The 23,930-nt window shown below is 42.8% G+C and overlaps 1 protein-coding gene across 1 annotated transcript; it reads left to right on the top strand.

Annotated features, from left to right (window-relative positions):
• The first annotated feature begins 4,637 nt into the window (after nucleotides 1-4,637).
• Nucleotides 4,638-18,497, top strand: LOC135447721 (homeobox protein CDX-1-like). The gene is made up of 3 exons (XM_064712811.1): nucleotides 4,638-5,073; nucleotides 14,931-15,076; nucleotides 18,240-18,497. The coding sequence occupies exons 1-3, from the start codon at nucleotides 4,638-4,640 to the stop codon at nucleotides 18,495-18,497; spliced, it is 840 nt and encodes a 279-aa protein (XP_064568881.1).
• Nucleotides 18,498-23,930: the final 5,433 nt, after the last annotated feature.

Consider the following 23,930-nt stretch of genomic DNA (forward strand, 5'->3'; position numbering starts at 1 on the left):
GTGCTCAGCAGCCAATGCCCAAATCCAGAATGAGCTCCTAGAGCCAGGTGTTCACAGAGCTCTCAAAACCTACGGTAAGGAATTTCCCCAGACAGGATTTAGCAGCCCTAATATTAAAATATAACACAGTTCCCTTCTAAATGCCAAGGAGGGGTTTCCAGCAGCAGAGAAGGGATAACCACAAACACACAAACACAAAACCCCGTGGATGGGAATGCTGGATCCCATTTTGCTGGCCTCAGCTGCTCAGGGAGCTGAGCAGGAACTGCCCTCAGCCTGGGGCTGGAATCCTGTGCTGTGCACCAGGTGTGAGGTGAGCAAAGGGAGCTCTCTGTGGCTGGGGTTTTGTCCTGTTCCTGTGGGCAGCAGGCAGGACAGAGGCTGTGATCTGTCTGCACTTCTGGGAAGGTTATGGAGCAGTGAATGATGGGGTTCAGGCTGCCACAATGTCACCATTTCCCATCCCACTGCAGCAGGGCCTGACTCACACAGCCCAAGGAGATCCAGAGCATTGCAAGGTGTTAAAATTCAAAGCACAGAGAACAACAGTGAGCAGAGGAGATTCTTTTTTTCAGAACTAGGAGTGTTCTCAGAGTTCTGGGGAGACAGCTGGTTACTGTAGCCATCCTAAAGGCTACACTTATGGTAGCTGGAAGTTGGGGGCATTATTTTAAGAGCAAATACATCAATTAACAAACAGAATACATTTGAAGCACAGCTACTCTTTAGAGAAGAATACAAGATTAAAGCCTCACAGTCCTGCTCTTGGCTCCTCACTGCCATCACCTCCTGAGACCATTCCCTGGTGTGCAGTGGATGTGCCATTCCAGCCCCGTGGCTCAGTGCCATGTTGGATGGCAGGAGTGTCCCAGCCCTGCTGTTCACACCCCAGCTCTGTCACTGCTCAGCAATCCCACTCTGTATTGCAGCACCTTTCAGACCTGTTTAGCCCTGAAAATTCCTTGTAAAAGTTAATTTTTAAAAGCCTGGTACGTTCATAACAGTCCACTCCAGGCTTCAAAGGAGAGATGTTACCATTAATCAAACACAGAGCAAAAATCCCTGCAACATCTCCAGAATTCCAAGCCAGGATTCTTCAGGAGCTTTGCTGCTTCCTGCAGCTGGACAGACACGAGTCCTGCTCCAAACAGACCTGAGCAGGCTGAGAACTCTGAAATCTGAATAAGGTCACGATCCCTGCAAGCCCGGAGAGGTCTCCTTGCCATGCAGGCAGCTGACCAGCAGCTGTCCCCATTGCTTCACTGGAGTCAGAGATCAGCCTTGGAACGGCAACACGCCTCCAAAAATGCGTGCTGCTATTCTGGGGAGACCAAAAAGAAAAATAAATGCTCAGAAAAATAAAACAGAGCTACTGGAGGTTCTTAGATAAGAATTTGGGATGCGTAGGAAAAGTGGGATGTGGTTAAAATGTGAGACAGATCAGCTTGGAAACACAAGGATGGGGCTTTAGCAGATCCATGGCTTTGTGACATGACAAAGGAAAGCTCTGGAGATTTATTCATGTAGCAGAAGAAGAATAATCAAAGTGGACTGGAGGATCCCAGTGCTGCTGCTGGGTCTCTGCCCACATCACCATCACCTGATAAAGCCTCTACCCAAGATCTCTGGTGGACACCAACTCCCAGCTTCAGAGGATGGAAACTATTCAAATTTAGTACTAGAAAAATGCATCTCAGAGAGGCCAGAGGGTGAAGGTGCCCTCTGGCACCTCTGGTTTTGGGAACATCTCCATAAAGTTCTTTTCCCTCTTGAGAACTCAGGGCAATTTCTCATTTCCATTCACTTTGCATTGGAAAACTTTTGAAAATATTTAGTTTTAAATTAACTATATTAGCATGTGATTATTCACATAGCTCCAGCAATTACAGTCAAATTACTGTGGTTTAACTAATAGGTAAGACTGAAATGATATAAATTATAAAAGCTTGGACTAACCAAAGCTAAAGTACAGCTGGCTGGAGCCAGACCAACTTAGGGTACTCAGGAATCCAAAGGAAACAGTTTCCTGCTTTGTGGGCACAGCATGAGGCCAGAGGAGCAAAAGCATTGTCAGTTCAACCATCCCAGATTGTAAAGCCCTTTCTTTAGGCAGTATGGAAGAGGAAAAATCTCCTTCCCTGTCATTATATCCATGTATTATTGGAAGCATCAAAAGGGATTTTATGTGATTTTTCTAATACAAGGACTAATCACCATTGTGCTGCTTTCAGTAGCTCCATGAGACAAACTGAACCATTGTGAAATACAGAGCAAAATGTTCCTCATGGAACAATGCTGCAGTGGGAGAGAATGAATCCATGGCTGGAGCCTGGTGGATCCAACATTCCTGAACACTGAACAAGGGCAGATCCAACTCAGCCCTTCTGCAGAGCTCTGTGCTGGGCTCTACCAGGTACACAAAGCCTGCAGGAAAATTTCCTTGAATGAACATAATTAGAACACTTTGCAGACAGCTGGAGGGCTCCAGTAAAGCAGCAAATGCTGCTTCTTCCTCTGGCTGATTTATTGCTACACCTGCACTCAGGAGAGGCACTGAAATTCCTGCAAAGATGAGGCTTCAACAGTTTTGAAGAGGAAGAAAGGAAATGAAATCAACTTACAACAAAAAGATGTAAAGAATCTTTCTTTGTAACTATTTCAACACTCAAGAGCTACTGAGCAACCACGGTGCTCTAAATTTGAGAAGGGAGAAAAACACTGGAGTTAAAAAATAGGAAGATCCTACAACATTAAAATCACACTTTAACTGCAGACAGGCTATTCAGAGACACCTAATTCTAAACTGGATAACTTTATTTTCTGTGATTTATTTTGCTGCTGCAGCAGAATGAAGCAGTTCAGATCCATGACCCACTGATCACTGACTTCCCTGGATTTGAGTCCTTCCCAGCGGCTCTGCTGGGTAATTTTGAGTGGCCAGCTGTCACAGATATGCAAACTGCAAGTGAGTAAGCTCACATATGCAAGCAGCAGAAACAGCTTCTGACAACTTCCCACAACCTAATGATTTTTAAAATACTTTTCAGCAATTACACCAGCAAAACATCAGCCCCCAAAAACAAGCAAACAAGCAAAAGAGCACAAATTTTACCCAAGTGCACAGCAGGAAAATCTGAAATACTCTGAGCAGGTAGCGGTGCTTCTGAGATTATCAGTCAAAAAAAGCTTTTTCCACAAATCCAGCCCCAAGGCACACTGTGAATGCAGCCTGAGGACACCATTCTCTCACTAAAGGAAACTATGGTGCTGTCAGGTGTGCAAAGTGATTCCTTCCTCCCGAGAACCTGGATGCTTAAACGGTGTTAAAGTGCAAAAGACTCAGAGAAAAAATACACCTCTGAACAAAGAAAAAACTCATTATACTTTGCACCTGTTTAAGGAAAAACTCCTTTTAACAACTCGAATCATTAATAAAGGTGCAATTAAGTATCACATCATTAAAGGAAAAGGAAGGAAAACAGGGTGAACTCCCATTAAGGGAAAATGCTAAGGTTTAAAAAGAGAAATCCACACTTTCTCTCCTTGCTCCTGGTTACAGATGATCTCAGAGGGATTTGTTACTCACAAACATAAGCTTGCTCCTGAAAGTTAGGAAACTGCTTTCCTTAGCTTAAAAGCTATAATTTGTTCCCATATTTCCAAGAAAAGGTGTTACTTATTGTGAAGAAGCACAGCAGTGAGAACAAAAAAAACCTTCAGGGAAAACTATCACTCATTTCAATATCACAACCAAGACATAAGCACAGGGAAAGTGACAAATTCTGCATTCTCCCAATAACAGATTCCCTTTCTGTGAACGTTGGAGGTTAGAATAGAGGAACTTCAATCACTGTGGCAAGCAGCCAGCTCATGAATAGCTTGCTAACATCAACAAGACTATTCCTATGAACAAATGCTCAAAATGACGATGAGTTTCTTGTATATCCTTTGTAATGGTAAAATCACCAGGATTACTGTGGTTTCTAAGTGCTCTCCCACACAGCTGAAGAGCTGAAGTCAAGAAGAGTGCTCATGTGAGGAGCTCTGTAAGAGCTGCTGTTAAACACTGAACTGCTCCTTTGGTTTTAGCTTAAAAAAAATAGAGCACATTGGAGCAGAACTACTACTGGACCAGCAGATACCAGGCTTTGACTAACTCTGAGTGCCTGAAGTGAGATCCTGACATGCACTGCTCAAGAAAAATACAACTTCTACTGCCTGAACAGTTATGGTTAACTACCTACTCAGCTCTGCTGGAAGACCACGAGATTTCAAACCCCATTCTCAAAGTAAAGAACGGGGCTGGCAATACATAAAGATCTGTGAGAAAGGAAGCACTGGAACTAGCAGCAAGGTGGGGTTGCCTGCATGGGCAGCCCTTCATTTGAATGCAAATGTAATTTTGGGGCAGGCAGTTATCTGTGACATCAGGCAGGACCTTAGTAAACTGTTACCACCAGCACCTGGTAAAACCATTGTTAATCATGTGTAGTAAAGGGACATCAGGGCTAGCAGGAGTCATTTATAGAGCCAGGCTGGGCTAGAAAAGAGAGAAAGAAAGAGGAGGGGAAGGGAGATCAAACAAACCCTGCGAGGAGCAGGATGTCCCAGCAAGACAAAGGCAGGCTGTGAGCATCATGTACGTGAGCTATCTGTTGGATAAGGACACCAGCATGTATCCGGGATCTGCAAGGTGCACCAGCAACAGCCTGCCCGTGCAGAACTTCGTGTCTGCCCCAGCCTACTCCGACTACATGGGATACCACCCCGTGGCAGCCCTGGACAGCCACGGGCAGCCGGCGCCCGCCTGGGGCTCCCACTACGGCCCCCAGCGCGAGGACTGGGGCGCCTACGGGCCAGGCCCTTCCAGCGCCGCGCCCGCTGCCCACATCAATGGCTCGTCCCCTGGCCAGGGCTCCTACAGCTCTGCTGACTACAGCTCCCTGCACCCCGCTGCTGCTGCTGCGCCCTTACCTCCTGTAGATACAATCCATGCCCAGCAAATCTCTCCCAACAGCCAAAGGCACAGCTCTTATGAGTGGATGAGGAAAACCGTGCAGTCCACGTCCACAGGTAGGAGGGCACGGAGGTTTTGTGCTGAGAACAGATTTTTACTTGTTGTTGTGTCATTGGGGGGGTTTTGCCTGTTCAGAGGGAAGGATTCAGATTGATAAAGCAAGATCCTGATTGCTCTGAAGGATTCTCTTGCTAATGGTTAAATATTGGTTCAGTTACTGGATGCTGGGTTGGTCAGTTGATTATTTCTTGTGTTTCTTGTTTGACCTTTAATCCTGTGGGAGATGAAAAGTGTTGCAGAATGATTTGTTTGTCGGGGTTGAGCTATTTGTCGGGTGCAGGGAAAACTCGGGGCTCAATCTGAGTCATCAGCAAGTTCCGTTTATTGAAGAGAGCATCAGACACTTCTACAGCAAGTAAAAAGCTCATGAATATTCTGTAATTTACACCGTCCATCAGCCACACCACAACATCAACTTTTCCCCATTCCTTAAAAATTACATCTCTCTTTTCTCATGTCTCTTTCACTATTTATTATCATACTACAGCTAAGCCCAAAAACACACTATCTTGTAAGTGCAAGACTTAGAATTAGCCACAGCCTTATACTTTTCCAGTCTCTAGTCAGCTAAAATCCCAACAGAAAAGCAGTGTTCTTTCATTTCCCACTTCAGATATGTTTTTAAAGTTTGTGATATCCAACAGTTGCTTTTCATAGGAGTTCTGTAGATTGGGATGGAATAGGAAGTATTGTATTCACCACCACCTATTCTTTGCTTACTTTCCTCAAGTTTTGGAGTACCTAGGAAAAGTTCAAGTAAAATATGCATAGCAGGGGGTTGGCAGTAAGGCTTTCTACCAGAACCAACCCCTCCAAACCTCAGAACACTGAAATGAGATCTGCAAGATCAAACAATGAGTCAATGCTTTAAAAACAGGGATGATAAGGAAAGGCTTGCTTCACTTTGTAGTAGCAGCTCTCAGAACATGCAGGAATACAAAGATCCATGGTAACACAGCCTGGTAATACAGCCACAGATTAGGCTCTGCTGCATGACAGTCAAGGAGTACAAAACAATTCTTCAATTGTATTTAAGCAGCAAAAATCAGCCATGAAGCTTGAGAGAAAGGTTCTGTTTGATTGGGAGGAGGAACAAGAGAAAAATATAAACACTGAGCATCCCTAAAACAAAAATCAGCACCTTGTATACGAAAAAAATATTAAACAAGAAAGGGGAGTAGAAAAAGAGGGAAAACTGCCTGAAAAGAACAGAGACATAATCTGCTGTATAAAAGTATTTGATCCTCTGAGGTGCTGAGCAGCTTTGACATGCACTGAGAACAGTAGAAATTAGGGATGCTCAATTCCTCCCCTAAAGAGATGCTCCCAGTATTTCAGTGCTGCATCCTTCCCTTTCCCTCCCTCCCTCCACACCTGCCTGTAAATAAAAGTCTTCAAAGCAGGGACTGAATCAATCTCTAGCAGAAAAGCAACTCCTTAAAACAGACATTAGAGAATTGAAAGCAACTGCATAGAAAAGTTGTCTTTATTAAAATAATGTATCTAATTTGTATGGGCAGACTCTTCCTCACTCCTGCTGAACACAACTTTAGCTCATGGAGAGTCACAGAATTCAATAGAGCAATCAGAACAGGCTGTTGCTCTGTGTGAATAAGAATTTTTTGGGGGGAATGAAAAAGTTTGTATTTTTAAAATCTTATTTGTTCTTCACTGAATATTATCCAAGAAAAACCAAAAGAGGGCCTGTTTTGAAAAAACTTGCAGCTTGCTTTTGAGGAGTCCTTACAAGGGCAACCAAACTGCTCACTCATTGTGGGATTTACAGATGGCAGAACCCTTGCTCAGAAAAACCACTGCCCCTCATCCCATCCTTACCTGCTTTGTGCTCCTGTGGATTCCAGTCACACCAAGGGAGCAAAACCTGATTTGTTCTGTGCTGTCCCTTTGCTAGTGGGACACTGGGACAGATTCATACAGCACACACACATATAGATATAGATATATATACATAATATAAAATATCGCATTCTATCTGCTGCTTAAGAACAACTTAGAGATTTCTAACTTTCCAAATTTCAAGCCTGCAAAGGTCAAAGCATTCCCAGGAGAGCTGGGAGTGTCTCCTTTCTGGGGAGGTCTAACAAGATATTGAGCATATCTGTGTCCAGAACTGGAGAAATCAGCAGGCCATGGGAGCAGACCCTCCCAAATGCCCATGGGTCAGTGGAAGGCCACATTTAAAAGCTACTGAGTGCTGCTTTAGGGAAAAATCCAGAGAATAAATTCTCCTGCTGCTTCTTTCCCTTTTATATATATTAGTATTTCTGCTAGGCCAGGCAGGCACAGTGCCAGCAGATCTGTTTCACTGGAGTTGGTTCCTTTCTCTCCCTTCACTCCTTATCCTCTGTCGTTTTCTGTTTAAAAGCAAGGACACTGCTGTCATTCATGGTTTCCCAAAAAATGAAATAACTTTAAAATATTTTCCTTTAGGAAAGCACCTGAGTGAGTTTGGTTCTGTTGCAGTGATTTCAGGGGTGTGAGCAGGCTCACTGCAAATGTTGTTTGCTGGATCGTGATCAAACCCCTCAGAATTTTCTTATATTGAATACAATTCTTTTTACATCCTTCTGTTCTGTAACACTGTCTCTGTTCACTGAGCATTATCCTTCTGTCTCTTTACAAAACCTTTGGGAATTTCAGTAAAGGTCTGGTGTTGCAAGAAGGAAGGAATCACACTTATTATTTATTAGCTTTCCTTATTCCCTGTGAATAGATACAGACCACTGTTCTTAATGATGAAAAAAATGAGGCTCAGACTTACCTGAGGTGATCACAACAGTAATCATTCAGACAAATTAATTTTGCTATTTATTCATTACATTCTGCAAAGCACTAATTATCAATACTAAGGCTACCAATAATATTTCACTGTGAAAACAATAACTATTAAAGCAAGTGATTTTTGCAAGAAATTCTCAGAAGTGTGCAAGAAATGTTGCTGGAACCTTATCCCTTTAAGGCTGGGAGAGATTCTTGCCAAAGGTTCACTCACTCTGAGTAGTCTGACTTGGAGCAGCTCCAGAAACAAGGCCCTGAATCCATGGCATTCCCTTCTCCAGAGATTTCATGGTTATCGTCTCTTACTGGTGCTTTGCAGCCTCATGTCCTGACAGATGACAAAGAAAAACACTTTATTGCAATTTCTACCACTGCCTCGTGCCCTCCAGGTCTTTTGATACTGTTATCAACACAACTAACCTGAAACAAAGAAATATTTCAAGTTTTACTCTGTAACTTTAAAAATAACATCAGTGTAGAACCATGTGTTCAACTGGTGTAAAGTGAAATTTGTGAGGGCACCTAAAACCTCTGGAAGATCTCATTATTTAAAGTGAGATTATCACCCTGCTTTGATACTACTAGAACACATTTCCTGCAGGAAAGTCCTGCTGAGGTTTTCATGCATCCTTCTTTCTCTGACTGAAGGATGGCTGAGTGTCTGCAGGGATTGGATCCTCAGTGCAGAGCACGTAGAATCCAGGGCCCTGTCTCTGCACTCCTCAGGAAAAAGCCAATGTGTTTTGACTCACAACACTTGAAGGGGAAGCTCTGAGTACTCAGGATTTTCAGCCACAAATACTAAAAGACTCTACTCCAACCCTTACACTGCTCCTGTCTCCTCAACCTCTCCTTGGAGAGGGTGAGCACAGCAATTGTAACACAGAACAGAACAAAGCCACAGACAGAAATGTGAAGTGGAAATTCCACACACACACAAGACATAATTACAGGCAAATTCTTTGATGGAAAGTAGAATAAAACCACCCTAGAAGAAGCTACAAATCTCGTCCTGTTGACTTCAGGATTTTTATGGAGCTGTGTCATCACTCACACAGGAGTAGACTTGACTTTATGACTGTGTGAGAAAACAACACACACCTGTGGTAAAAGTGTGCCCAAAACACGAGTTTGAGCAGGGAACTCCCAGGAGAATTTGCTCACAAAGCTGAAAGTGCACCTTAAGATCTGCACTTATGTTACCATAAAACAGGGTGGGGACACGTTTTGAAACAGGTGAACTGATCCAGAGGAGAGATTTTTCCTGTAGATGACAACTCTCCTATCATTGTTCTTCAATAAAAATTTACTCTGCAGACACAGATGACAGTTTTCTGCTGCTGATCACAGGAGGACTGAGAGCATCATGACTAAATTCACTGTAAATGTATACACTAGGTCTTTGAAGGAAGGAGTTATATTCCCTCAAATGGGAGGAAGAGGAGCAAGCCTCTTTAGAGACCATTCCTGTAAAACACTGAATGCTAAAGAACACACAACATTTGGGGAAAATCTCACTTAATCACTTTCCTTTTAGTCTATAGTCATTGGTAATGAGATTTCCCCTGGTTTGCCACTCAGAAATCCACTGACATTTTCTGCAGGTTGAGTGCCTCTCCCTGTCCAGTTATTGCTTAAAGAGAATAAAATTACTCTGCTTTGGATGCAATTCCTTCTGTAGATGAAGATGAGTACAAAAGTTTACACTAGCAAAGGGAAAACCAGAATTTGGCCAATGAGCTTTATTCCAGAATAGCAGAACATACTCAAAATTGAAAACAGAAGGGAAAATTCAAGTCTATTGAAAGGTTTCAGTTCTGTGATTCCATTCTTTTTTTTCAGCATGAACAATCTGAGCATGTATGAAAGAACAGATGAGTGAAATGTAGCAGAAAATACAAACACAGAATTACACCAAGTTTCACAAACCTTTAGCACCTAACAGGGCCAGGACACCTATTTATCACACCAAGGCTTCTGGCAGGAATATTATGTAAGATTTGATCTATGCCACATTTTCTAATACAGTGGCTGGTGGGATTTTTTTTAATTTAGCTTTACAGAACACCATGTGCAGCACAATGTTTGTCTTCAAACACTATTTAAAATTACTTTTGCTTCACAATTTCAATTAAGTCAGTGAAATTACTGACTTAAGTCAGGGAGAATTTGCCCTTTACTTTTCCTACACTTTTGAAATACATAAGTAGTTAGAGTCCTAAACAAAACTGAGGCCTGATCTCTGTCTACATCTTTATAAACTCAAAAATTAGCATCAGTTTTTTAATACTAAAGGAACAGAGAGATGCAGGTGGGAGCAGAGCATATCCTCAGGCCAGAAGCTGTTTGACATTTCTGGGATGATTTAAGGTAACATCCAGTCACCAAGGACAGCCATAACTTCCTCTAAAACACTGTTAAACCCTGGAATCCACTGCCATGCTTTGTCAGCAATCCCACAGAAATCCCACACTATCCTATCCTAGGACATCTTCAGGAAACTTCTGATTTTATGAAAGATGCTGGTTCATGATGCTGGTTTATGATGCTGGTTTCAGTGCCTGCAGAATATTCCTGACAAGTGAAGAGAGGAGGCTCTGAAAGAGGGCCCAGGGCTGGTTCTAATGCTAATTTATTTTGCTTTGTAAACAAGTTGTGAGGTCCGATGGTGGGGTTTTTTTTTTTCCTTTCCTGGCCTACATTGTCTGAGGTTTTGAGGCCTATCTGTCATATTGAGGCAACAGACCCTTTTAACACTTCTCTTTGCTTTGATATGCAGTCCTGTCTCTTCCTTCTCCCTCCTTTCTTCAGGAGTTATATTGCCGGAAAGGGTGATGATTTTCACAGCAAATAAAGAGGCCTTCTCCCAGCTTTATTGTCTTCAGAAGAAATACTCTGTGAATTTTATGACCAATGGGAAAGCTGTTCCCTTCCCCCAACTCAAAACTTGCCCAGTCAAAAATTGCCAGAGTGGGTGTGATGGAGCAGCATTGTTAAAGTATATCCCACAAAAAGATTTCCAGCTCTGAAATCTCTGATTTCTTGCTGCTCCAAAGGCACTCCTCAGTAGTCACTAGTGCAAAAAGGGTTTTGACAAAACTCCCTCTTCTTACATAGCTCATTAAACCCAGGAAATCCACTCCCCCAGCACAAAGGCAGGCAGGCTGCAAAGGTAGCTGCTTCAAAGCCCTTTTGTTTCATTTCTCTTCCACCCAAGCACCAATAACCTCTCCAACCACAATCCCATGGTGGGACTGTCCATGCCAGAACATATTCCCTATAGAACTGACACAGTACTGCTGACTGTAATTTTAACCTGTCACTAATAAAAGATAGATTAATTAAGATGGTACAAAGTCAAATGTTGGCTATTTCACTCACCTAAGAGAGGAAAATTTGCAGGATTCCATTAAAGAATTGGATTAATACAAGGACTTCTATCATTGCATCATTGAATTCTGCCATTATGTCCTGAGAAGTGAAGAACATCCTCCCACTCTCTCTGGGGTGAATCCACTAGTCCCACCTCAAATTTTACTCAGGTAATATTTGTCCTGGAAATAAAATGCAATTGAAATTAAAGCCAGTAGGTCTGCAGAACACAGTGGAGTGGATCTGCTCTGGTTAACAGATGGAATTCAGGAGCTGAAGTCCCAAACTGTTTAAGGATGGGTTCTGTGGCTGCTGTTTGTTAACTCTGGCAAATAAAAGTGTGCTTTGCCTTTGAAAGGAAATGCCATGTGCAGAATAATTCCAGCCCAGCATCCAACACTGAGGAAGAATCTCAGTGTACTCAGTGAATCAAGGAGAGTAAAAGCCTAACAAACTAAAACATGGCTCTGCCAGAGCTAAAAGTGTCTCTTGGAAGACTCTGGCAGATCTCAGCTACCACTGTCTCTTGTCTCTCACAGACAATATTACTCCACACATTAAAAAAAAATCAAATTATTAAAGACAAGGTTTATTTGACACATCAGAGAATTTTTCTCAGAGCATTTTTCAAAATTTCCTTACTTTTGATTTCTTACTTTCTAAATTATTTTCTTAACTTTAAGAAAGAAATTAGATGTCAAAGCTCCAATCTTCCTTCAAAAAGAATCCAGATATTAGCAATTCAACTAAAAGAACCTGAGAGCTACTCATACAGAAATAAAAGATCTTATGGGAGAAAATTCTGTTTTCCATGTACATTTAATTTCTTCTTCTAAAAAGAAGAAAAAAAAAAGAAAAAAAAAACCCACAGCCCTCTCCTATCCAGGTAGTAAGGGTTTAAGCACTTAAAACCAGAAACAGGAAGGTTTTCCTTGAAGTTTACCACCTTGTTTTGGCAATAGAAGAACATTTGATATTTGTCTGTGCCTTCTGAATGAGAATAGAGGTCAAGATAAGATCACCTTGTTGCTCTTTTGTGTACTCCATCTTAACAACACAAAGGACACTAAGGAAACATGTTAAACATTTTGTCCCGTAGAATGACCCCAAAGTCTCATTTGAAGAGGAAAAAAACCCTTAACCAAACTACCAGTTAAAGAGATCAAAAGTTAAAAAATATCAAGTGAGGCATTAAAGCACCACAGGTTACCATATGTTAAACAAACAATTTACACTTCCAGTGAAGGAAAACAAATGTCCTGGTATTTATGTGGACTGAACTGAATCACTGCTGCTCCTTAGAGACTCTACAATTCTTACCTTCATGTTCTAAAATTAGCAGCACTTTTCACTGGATTATCGGTGTAAACGTCACTGGGCTAATTCTGCTTCCACTGCAGTTCCACAGCGGTGGAAATGCCAGGGAATGAGAATGTCCTGCTTATTTTCCCCAGCCAGGCAGCACCTTCACTGACAGGTAACACATTTGAGACAAAGGAGTCAGCAGAGGCCACAGCCTAAGGAGCAATCCCACACCTATTTTCCCTATTGAAATATTCCAAGTAATCAGGCTGATGATGCCCACAGCATTGTAAAGGCACTACTGATGCTCCCCCAGGGTTGGAACATGGGAGCTGAAGGATCAAATTCTGATGAAGATTTAGTTCTACAAACCTGGGGAGAGTCCTAGAGAGCCCCTGTCTTGTAGGGTGAGCCAGAACCATCCCCATCCAGGCTATAAAAGGATTTATTTACAGCATTGCACTGCCCAGGACTTCCAGTGCTCACCAACTCTGGCTCTGGGATCTATACAAATAGTACAGAGAGGAGCAGAACCTGAAGAATTTTCTAATGCAAGCAATAGGTTGGTGAGTCAAAAATTCTTAGAAATAGCCAAGTCCTGACTGTCAAATACTGGAAGAGGCAAAATTGACCCTATATGGTGTGCATGGCAAGTGGAAAGCAATGCTAACTTTAAATATGTTCTATAAAAAAAAAATACCACATGTCCCTCCACAGATGGGGGAAAAACATTAACCCAGGATTCTGCTGTGGTCCTGTACCCTGAATTCTGCTTTGAAGGGGAGTGGGAAGAGGGGTTGGTAGGAGCAGGCCTTTGGCAGCACTGGGAGATGGCCCCTGCAGCTCCTCTCCCCAGCCAGGGAAGGCTGGGGCCTCTGGGGCTCTGTGCCATGGGGATCCACTCAGACACTAAAATGTCACCAACTCCATGCTGGGAATCTACTTCACCCCATTCCAAATGAACTGCTCCTATTAGAGGGTAATTACTAGGAGCTTGTGGCACCTGGTTTGTGAGGAGTTGGGCATTTCTGTAAGCTTGTCAGAAAATGCTCTGTAAGCAAACAGGAGCTGCTGTGCAAAGCCACACAACACCTGCAGCAACAGCAGATGGGTACAGGTACAAACACCTGAGTTCTGTGCATCACCTGGGAGAACCTGGACCTGAGGGGGTTCTTCTGCTGCAGTCACCACTGAGGACACAGTTTCACAACTCCAGCACCACAATGGAATACAGAGAAGAAAACCACTGAAAATATATTTCTGTCCCAGACAATTCACTGGCTAAATATCCACATCTGAAGGAATGTCCATATAAATACAGGTAAACAAGGAAGCATCAAAAAATGTTAAGATTGTGGTCAGCCAAGATGAGAACACTGGTTTTAACAATGATCCAATTTGTTAAAAATGTGGGAAGACTTCAGGCTTTGGCTTTAAGCAGGTGCTGATCTCCAATATATTGATTCCCTAAATCATAAACCACAGAGGAAGGGAGCCAGCAGCAGCCTTTGCCATTCTCAGCTTTCTTTCAGAGCAGCCACACATTCTGTCCTCAGAAATGACCCCGTATGGAATCCATAAAATTTCAGCTCCTTGCATCTGTGCTCCCTGGCTCCTGTCATCTGCCATTGCCTTTTAATGCCCTGGATGCTGCTGAGCCCTGTCTGCTCCACTCAGCTGCACCCACAGCTGAAGGGAGGCAGCAATGCTGCTCCCAAAACAGCAGATGCTGCAGTTCCCTGCCCATTGTGAAGCATTATTGCTTGCCTTTTCTCTTTTTTATGAACTGTCATCTGAAAATCTATGTTACTGTTCCCTGTGCTGTTATCAGGTCGTGGGCAGACTGTGCCAGACTTGATGGGAAAACACAACCTCCAAACTGCAGTAACAATCACAACGTTGTGGGAATTTTTCTAGCAACAAGAAGTGAGGAATTTTGGAAGCTTTCAGTATTTTCTGTGCAGTAAAATGTCCTTGACAGTTTTCTCTGAGGCAGGTAAGAGTGTCAGCTCCAGGGACAGAGACAAGAGCAATGCAGCACCAGGCAGGATGTTTGCAGCAGAGCTGGGAACAGAACCCAGGTTTCCTGGCTCCTTATTCTTACCAGGAATGCCTTCCCTTTCCCAAATGATAACGCAGGGGTGATAAAGAACATGAGAAGCAGTTTATTATCTATTTACTAAGGAGCCAACCTAGTATCTGATGGTATGAACCTCTTGTGTTGTAAATCAAGACCGAGTCAAGGGAGTTACTCTGGGTAAGTGCATAGAGAATCAGGCCTAAAATCCCCCCAGATATTTTCAAATGTAAAGTCAGATATTTTGTGGTGCTAAAGTGAAAAAATTCTAGCTTGAAGCAATGTGTTCTTCTTTCAAAACAGGTAAAACGAGAACGAGAGAGAAGTACCGAGTGGTTTACACAGATCATCAGAGATTAGAATTAGAGAAGGAGTTTCATTACAACAGATACATTACAATCAGGAGGAAGTCTGAACTGGCTGCAAACCTAAGACTTTCCGAGAGACAGGTAGAGTATGGATCAGCCATCCAGGCTTTCCTTTGAATTTCTGACTGCTGCTGAGGAGATAACTGTGGTAAATACAGAAATGTTAATGCCTCCAGTAACCAACACTGGGTTCCCTTTGCAGTAGAACCCAAACTAGGGCTCTGCAATAACCCAGGAAATGCACACACCATCTTTTTCCCATTCTGGAAAACACAAGCTAAACCACATCACCAAAATCCTGCCTGGACTTCTCTCTGGGCTGTGGTAGCAGGGAGAATTTCATGCTGAACTTTCTAAAGCAGAAGTCCTGGTTCTGCTGGGAATTCAGTGGGAATTCCACAACCAAATGCAACAAGGTCAGTCTCAGTGGAGATGGAAGTGATGAGCTCAAGTATGGGCAGGACACTTGAAGTGTTTTGTTTCCTTGGCTGCCTTGTACCTTTTGTTAAAGGTTTCCTACATACGTGCTACTCCTTTCTCCTGCCCCATTTCCTCCCCTCCAAATTCCACTTCTGTTCCCAGCAGATAAATCAAAACACAATCCCCTGATTAGTTCTGATTCACTATTGTTATATGGGCTCTGCTGAGCAGGAATTGTCCAGAGCCCACCCATTGCAGCATTGTCCATCCAACCTGAGCCTGGCTCACACAGCACGTGCTGAGCTTACAGAAAGGGGGAAGCAAACACCCATTTTGCAAATATTCCTCAATCTGCTGCTGAATGCCAGGATTTAATTGTTGAAAATTAAATTGGTTTCAACTAAATATAAAAAATATGCCGTGTGTCTTTTTGCTGGCTGTTAAAACATTCATAATTTGACTTAATAATGCTGAATTTGAATATTATGGCCCTGCTTGTGTAAACAACCAGTGATATTTACTTGAAACTTCCTAGCTCGGTGATAAATCCTGATGAATGTTTTGTATTTGAAGAGGTGAAACAAAAACATGCGATCTATTTCTTTGTATATATTGGGGAAACTCAGCAACAGCTTTTGCAATATTTGTTCTTCTGCACCATCATCAATATATCAAGAACAAAATGAATTTCAGGTCATACAACCTACATCTCTGAAGTGTTTTTTTAAAAATGGAAGGGTGAGTAAGAAATACCTGATAGACCCCCACCACCACCCTTTTGTACAAATTAAAAAACTCCATCATATGAGCACAACTGAACACACACTGTTCTATCCCAAGTTTCTCTGCACACTACCTAAAAACTCAATTGATTTTCTGGAAAAACCTTTTTCCTGCCTCTGTCAAAATCCAAAATTCCCTGGAAGGAATATCTCAAAAGGACAAAGAAAAATTGTTTAAACAAGGAAGGAAAGATGCAATATCTAAGAAAAAATAGGCAAAGTGAAGCACTGTTAACATAGGAAGGATACAGAAATAAAGGAGATTATGAGGATGAGAAAGAAGAGAGAAAATCAGACTTCAAGGGAAGAGAAATTTGCATGAAAAAAAGAATTAAAAGGAAGGAGGGCAACAGGTGAAGAACAAGTCAGACAGATGCAGCTGGCCCTGTCAGCTTTCAGTCTGACATTACAGAGCTGTTCTTACTTGGACTTATTTCATAATTGGCACACGACCCTGCAGGGCCTACTAATTCCTCCCTGCAGATCTGCTTCTCTAATTTAACAACAAACCAGAATATAAACCGCAATTCACAGGCAGGTAAGAACACTGAAGCCAGAGGGTAATTCTGGAATGTTGGTTTCGTTTTTTAGACTGTTTCATCTTTTCATACGTTTTGGCAAACATATGAGAGAAATTATGAGAATGGATTATCTCTGCACAGTCAGAAAGCAAGAGATCTGAGAGGGCTTGAGACTGATTTAATAGAACATAATTTGGTACTGAAATGATATTGCAGAACTAAGACAACAAAAGGAACTGCCAAACATCTCAGATGGCAGCCTGGGATTTAAGAGACCTGGATTAAATTTACATGGGCTTTGCACGTATTTGAATCCTTCAGCTGTAAAATGGAATAATATGCCTCAAGGAGAAGCACCCTGAGACTGTCACAGAGTCCTTAAGATGTTTTGTTTGACTTCACCAGCGATTTTCTCTTAAAATTCAGCCCAGGAGCCACAGGTGTTATCACCTCTCACTGTTTTACCTCCTTTCCAATCATTATTCTCCTTCCCCTTCTAGGTTCTAACAAAAAATAACTGAACAGACCAATATTTCTCAGCAAAATATTGATTTTTTTTCTCTTTGGGTTATAGAAAACAGTGACAAGTGTTTCCTTTCTGTCTGCACAAGAAAACACAACAAACCTGAATGAGGTAGCTTGACTTATTACACTGACTAGACAGGATGCAGAGCCACTTCCAAGGATAAAGTGCTGGAGTGCACAGCTTTAAACCAACCCTGGGGATTCACATCCAAGCCAGTCCAGTTACCACAGAACATTTCACACCTCAACAAGTTCTGCAGTATTTTCAGCTGACCATTACTCACCTTCAGCTCACATCCTCACTTGTCCCACCCACCCTGATGAAGATCCTCCTTCAGCAGGTCCTTCATGCCTTCCCCAAGGTGGCTGGACAGGGCAGGGACACTGGTGCCACTGCACTGTCTGGGAAGCAGCAGCAGATTCTGGCTCCATCTGCAAAAGAAGTAGAAAGCACTCAGCCACTCAGGCACTGCTAAGATAATATTTTGAATTAATGCTGTGTATTGCAGGTGAAATTCTGCCCAGAACTGAATTTCCACTGGCTTCCACATTGGAACTCACTGATTAACGTGCACCATGCAATCAGGAAAGCTTTTGTGCCTCAGTTTATAGGCCAGTAGCAAATCTTGAATTCCCCTGTCCAGAGCACACAGTTTTCAGTGTAACGATATTCTTGCATAATTCTGGCAATCACTAGGACACATGAGATTCTGTTGTGTTAGATTTTGTTTCAAAAAATTAAATAAATCAAAGCTCATTCCATAAAGAAATAACTGAACTAACAACAAAACTCACTTTTTATCAAGCTGTTAATAAATATTTTATTACTAAATAGGAAAGATTACCTGTATGAAAAACAAGCAGTTTTGTTGTCTCAGTTTGTCATTGCCTTTCCCAGTGGTCCTCATGCCACTGATTTTCCCTATGACTAAATACACAAAGGACCACATTCAGTCCTGTAGCAACTGAAAACATTTCTCCTCTGCTCCTCTGCAGGTGAAAATCTGGTTCCAGAATCGCCGAGCCAAAGAGAGGAAATTAATGAAGAAGAAACTGACTCACTTTGACGGCAGCAGCAGCCTGGGCTCTCTGCAGAGTGACTCCGGCTCGGTGAGCCCCATGGCGGGCCCTGAGGCACAGCCTCACCCCGACATGGCCGCTTCGCTCTTCCCAGCGCCGCCGCCGCCGCCCGCCCTGCCCATGGGCGCCTTGCAGCACGGAGGGACCCTGCAGCAGGTGGTGGCCTCGCAGTGAGCCTGCCACGGTGGCACCGCGCCCACGGAGCGGCACCGGAGCACTACAGGGCCCGGGGGGGCTCCCCAGCGTGCCCCAGCCCGGGGCACACAGGATTCAAGGACACTGAACCAGAGGCACCGCCAGGTGTGCAGCAGAACGAGCTCCGAGGGCCACGAACTGCAGGGGTCCCTTGGGATGGGAATGTCTGTGCCACAAGGCTGGGGGTCCCTCGGGATGGGGATGCCTGTGCCACAAGGCTGGGGGTCCCTTGGAAGGGGATGCCTGTGCCACAAGGCTGGGGGTCCCTCAGGAAGGGGATGCCTGTGCCACAAGGCTGGGAGATCCTCAGAAGGGGATGCCTGTGCCACAAGGCCAGGAGTCCCTTGGAAGGGGATGCCTGTGCCACAAGGCTGGGGGTCCCTTGGAAGGGGATGCCTGTGCCACAAGGCCAGGAGTCCCTCAGAAAGGGGATGCCTGTGCCACAAGGCCAGGAGTCCCTCAGGAAGGGGATGCCTGTGCCACAAAGCCAGGAGTCCTTCCGAAGGGGATGCCTGTGCCACAGGAGCCCTTCAGTCTGGGAGCAGCCAGGGCAGCACGGTGAAGGAGAGCCCAGGAGCAACCACAGCCACTGGTTCCGCTGCAGACACCAAAAAAGCACCAAACTTGGCCCAGGCAATCAGTCCCACACTGCTGAGGCCACTGATTCCATGACAGACACACACAAAAAAAGCACCAAACTTGGCCCAGGCAATCAGTCCCACACTGCTGAGGCCACTGATTCCATGACAGACACAAAAAAGCATCAAACTTGGCCCAGGCAATCAGTCCCACACTGCTGAGGCCACTGATTCCATGACAGACACAAAAAAGCACCAAACTTGGCCCAGGCAATCAGTCCCACACTGCTGAGGCAGCTGTGCCCACGTGGCTGTGCCTGAGAAGGTTCCTGCTCCTCTGATCTCCACAGTATTGATCCCACTCATGGACTTTCCACTTGCATCTTGAGAAATGCAAACCTGGCTGGTGGGTTTGACCCACTCAATGGAAAGGCTGGAGCTGGGTGGTTGCACTCACCACATGTTAAGGGCAAAGGTCAGGGATGAGATTTTTGGAATTTTTTGGGCTTTGACAGGTATGATTTCCAATGCTCCATACACTGGTATAAATAGGCACTCTTCCATCTTACTGTAAACGTTTTGAAAGCATTCTGGAATTGTGAATCTTGGCCCAAGTTCATTTTTGGACAAAGAAAATTCATGTCAGATTAACTTTGGATCCTAAAAGAAAGAGCAAAGCCGGGCAGAAATCCTTTTTAAAAGGGTATTTCAAAAAGTGACTGCATTTCCTGAGACAGCAGAGCCCAGGAATAAAGATGCAATAATTGCATTCAACCAATTTTAAATCTGGTCCAGTTTTATGAGTTACTATGACACTAATAAAATTTGAGAAGCCAAATTAATAGAAGAAAAGCAAACAAATACTTCGCTTAAAAGAAAGCTCTCAGAATTTTTCATGTGGGTCTCAGTTCCTGAAGGGCTGATCCCTTCTATAATAAGCAGAATTTGGTAGGAAATCAGTACTTAACAATAATCTGAATGCTTATTTCCCCAATATGACTCCCAATTGCATTCACAAAACTTCTGTCTGCAAAGGGAAAATTTTTAGAGCACATGAGTGATTTGGGAAGTTATACCCTCATTTTCTAAAGCAGTTTAGGAATTTAGGATTCCTATCCTCAGTAATTTCCATCAAGGTATCCCCTGAAATCTCTATTACTGTTGCAAAAAAGACTTAGGAGGATTAAGTCATTAGGCACTACATTCTTGGGTTTGTTCTTTAATTATAACAAATAGTACTATTAGAGTATCAAAATGTTGGTGATGTGAAATTACTTTGTATATAAAGAGCATTAAAATAAATTACTTTTTTCATAACCATTTTGCAATGTGTATCAACTACTGCAGCAAGCGAACCTGCAGATTTCCATGATCAGTCTGTTCTTGAATTGCAATATCAAATTTAATAAAAGAGTGATGGTAAAACAGTTTAGAGCAATTAGAGGAGCATGGGAAGAGCAGGATGGTTCAGGGAGCCAGCAGCTTTCACTGCTTAGTAACTGGATTCATCATTTTGTTTGCAAGAAGGACAGCGCTAAACAAAGGTAGAGTTCAATGAAATGGAGAAGGTGCACTGTAAAATTGTGAAATTCCCACTCATGCCTGTCACAGTGGTGCTCCATTTGCTGCCAACAGCACAGGTAACACAGGGGAGAGGAAGAAGCTGCAACTCAAAGTTCAGCAACAGAAAGTCTGCAACTGATTTCCACATGGTAGGAAAAGAGGAACATGGCAAACAGCACACGGGAACAAAAGGGATTTCCCATCCTCATCGATGAGCATTGCATCAAACTGCTCTCCCAAAAAAGAGCCATTGGATCTACCCAAAAGAGGAACCACTGGAAATACACAGCACAGCCATTGTGCTGGCAGAGGGAAATGTCAGAGATCTTACTCACATTTACACAGATATGTAACCTAACAGAGACTGGAAAAGCTTCAGGAGGAAAAGCATTCTCACATTGGCCAATTAAATGGAATTGTGCTTGCAGACTAGAGAGAAACCAATTAAAAAATCTAGATTTAGACTTTCAAAAGGTAAGAATACAGAGGGAAACTTTGTCTTTTACACTGATACACAATAAATTAAGACCTAGTTCTAGCTAAGTGATCAGAAGCCTGGCCCTAGGGCTCTGCAGAATCAAGTCCACATCTACCTATTTTAATCCCATTTTCATGACACAGCTTAATTTCACATTAACATTTCTAAAAGGAAAAAAGTACTTCAAGGAAGAACTTGAAGAAATGTTTCTGAACACAACATCTTTCTCTTTAAAATTATTTAAACATCATTCAAAGAGAGTGGGATCTGGCAGAACGACCTGGTTTATCTTGTTTACATGTAGAAGAGTTATTGAGGAAGATAAGTGACCACTTTGAAGATCTGCTTCATTTCTGCTCCAGTTTGCTGAAAGCATGCTTGCTATAGGTTGCTATGTGTTTCCAATCAGAAGTTGTTAAGTACACAAAATAAGGCTGGATTTTATTTGCAGAAGCACATGTTCAAAGGTTAAAATTTATTGCTCCAAAAGCAGTATCTATAAACCAGGGCAATACCTTAGAGATTATTAACCTTCTAGTTATGCCAGTGGCTGTTTTAAGTAGTTAGGTTTTTTTGTAAGAATTCTCAGCAAGAATTCTCTCCAGTTAAGTATTTCCAATGGGCTCTAATCCTTTAAACAGTTGCCCACCAAATCCCAAAGGAAGTGATTTTTCTCTAAGAAGCTTGTGCAGTGCTGTTAACTTGCTGTACTCTGTCCAAATAAAAATAAGAGAGACAGAAAATTGCAGACAAATCAGCTGAAATTATTTGGGTGGGTTATGAAATACTGGTGCCATCCTCAGGCTAATACTCACTTTCTTCCTGGCTTTGGGTATATCAAATAACTCATCACTTTTATCACATCTGAAAACTCAGGACACTAAAGCAGAGTACTGTGAAGATGGATTGGTTGTTAGGAAGTGCCTTGAAGAAGAAAAGCATACCTTAGGCTACATCACAGGAATATCTAAGCCCTTAATCCTAATTGTGATTAAAAGAACTATCAAGGAATATCCAATTTTCAGAGGAATTCACTAAACTTTAAACCCTGTTTCTCAGCTAGAACTGTGATCTAGATGGTACAAAAAAAAATCAAGCAAACAGCACCTTCTACCAAATCTTCTTGCAATTAAGCAAAATATACAATTCAAAATTATATTTCTAAAACAAAATCTTCAATTCCCACTTAGGGGTTATGGGACAATGAGAGAGCATCAAGTATGTGTCACCTTCTACCCAAGGAGGAGATTCAAAAGTACATTAATTGTGGATGTTACCATAAAAATTAAAAAGCAGATTTCTGCTTTAGCTCCCATGTTTGGTTTGCTGGGGCGGTCCAGGGGCACTGAAATGACACATCCCTGAAAATGACTCACAGTCACATTTCACATGGCACTGGATGTTAGTTGGACACAATATTGTGCAAAACTCACCAGCTAAATAGGCACAGGTTTTATGATGAAAATGTTTGCCAGCTGTTTTCATACCCAAAGCACACAAATTGTTCCAATTCTCTAAAAAAAACCCCTGTTAGTAAATGTCTGCCAATGAATGGAGAGGATTAATTAAGATGCACCTCTTGGCCATCCAAGGCTCAACAAACAGAGTCCGTGTGAGGCAGCAGAGACCCTACATGGGCAGTAACCCCAGGGTTAAATGTGTGGGGCAGAAATGCCAGGCTGGCAGCACCAGAAGCTGCAGCTGGCAGGCAAACAGGGAAGGAATCGATTCCTTTGTTACCTCCAGCAGGAAAGCCAACACCAAATAATGCCTGCAGGATTCACAGGGAGCACCCAGCAGTGCCACCCAGCCACACCTGGGCAGGAGGGATCAGCTCAGTGCCCTGCACTGCTGGGGAAGGAACCAAATCAATGGCAATCGAGGAGCTGCTGTTCATTTTCATGGCTCTGCTAAAGAATTGATTTACCCTGGGGTTCACACACAGGCTCTGTAACTCCTGCTGAATTCAAGCTGCTTGTGGAGCAGTAAGGAATGCTCTAATTTCTGTCAGTATTGATTTGGAAGCAGAAGTTAAATCACTTCAATTTCAGAATAGTAAGACCCTTCTTAGCTTCAGACCATTCCTTCCTGGCACAACTGATGCAGAGTATCCATGAAATAGATTAATGAAACATATTTTAACATTTAGAAATTAAAGATAAGTCATTAGCAGCAGTTAGAAAAACAGAAGTGGGGTAGAGAGAAGGGTAAATACAACCAGCTCTCTACCAGCCACTTTTCATCATTTTTTCAAAAGGATTTGTTAACAACCAAAACTTCAGAGCATGAAATTAAACCCAATGCCACTGAGGAAGGCTTCACAGACAGCTGGCATCTTTATTTCTTCTGTTGCTCTCTTATGGAAAACAGATCCCCAGTAGGGATCAGAGACACAGGGCAGAACTGAAATTGTGCTATATCCCTTCTTCCTTTTCCCCAGAAAATTCAGCTCAGCAAGTGAGAACAGCTCAGTCAGCACTGCTCATTGAGCTCTCTGAGCTGTGCCACATCTGCCATGTGCACATGCTTGCATTTCAAGCCCTGAAAATGAGACCTAAGTAGGGTTCTGTATATTAAAAAAGCCCAATTTAAAAGGGCAAATAAAAATTTCTGAAGCTTTGTGTTTGTTGAAGCTGCAGTAAAAGCAAAAGCCACCTCTTTAGCTGTATTTTAAGATTTTAAACCCATCTGCTTTCCTTCATCACTAGTTGGGTTTTTTCCCCAACAGAACTGCCCTCAGCTGACAGCAAACCATGTCCTGACTGGCCTTTCCTCAAGAATCCTACTGCTAAG

This window comes from Zonotrichia leucophrys, chromosome 4A (assembly GCF_028769735.1).
Source record: "Zonotrichia leucophrys gambelii isolate GWCS_2022_RI chromosome 4A, RI_Zleu_2.0, whole genome shotgun sequence".
Lineage (NCBI taxonomy): Eukaryota > Metazoa > Chordata > Aves > Passeriformes > Passerellidae > Zonotrichia > Zonotrichia leucophrys.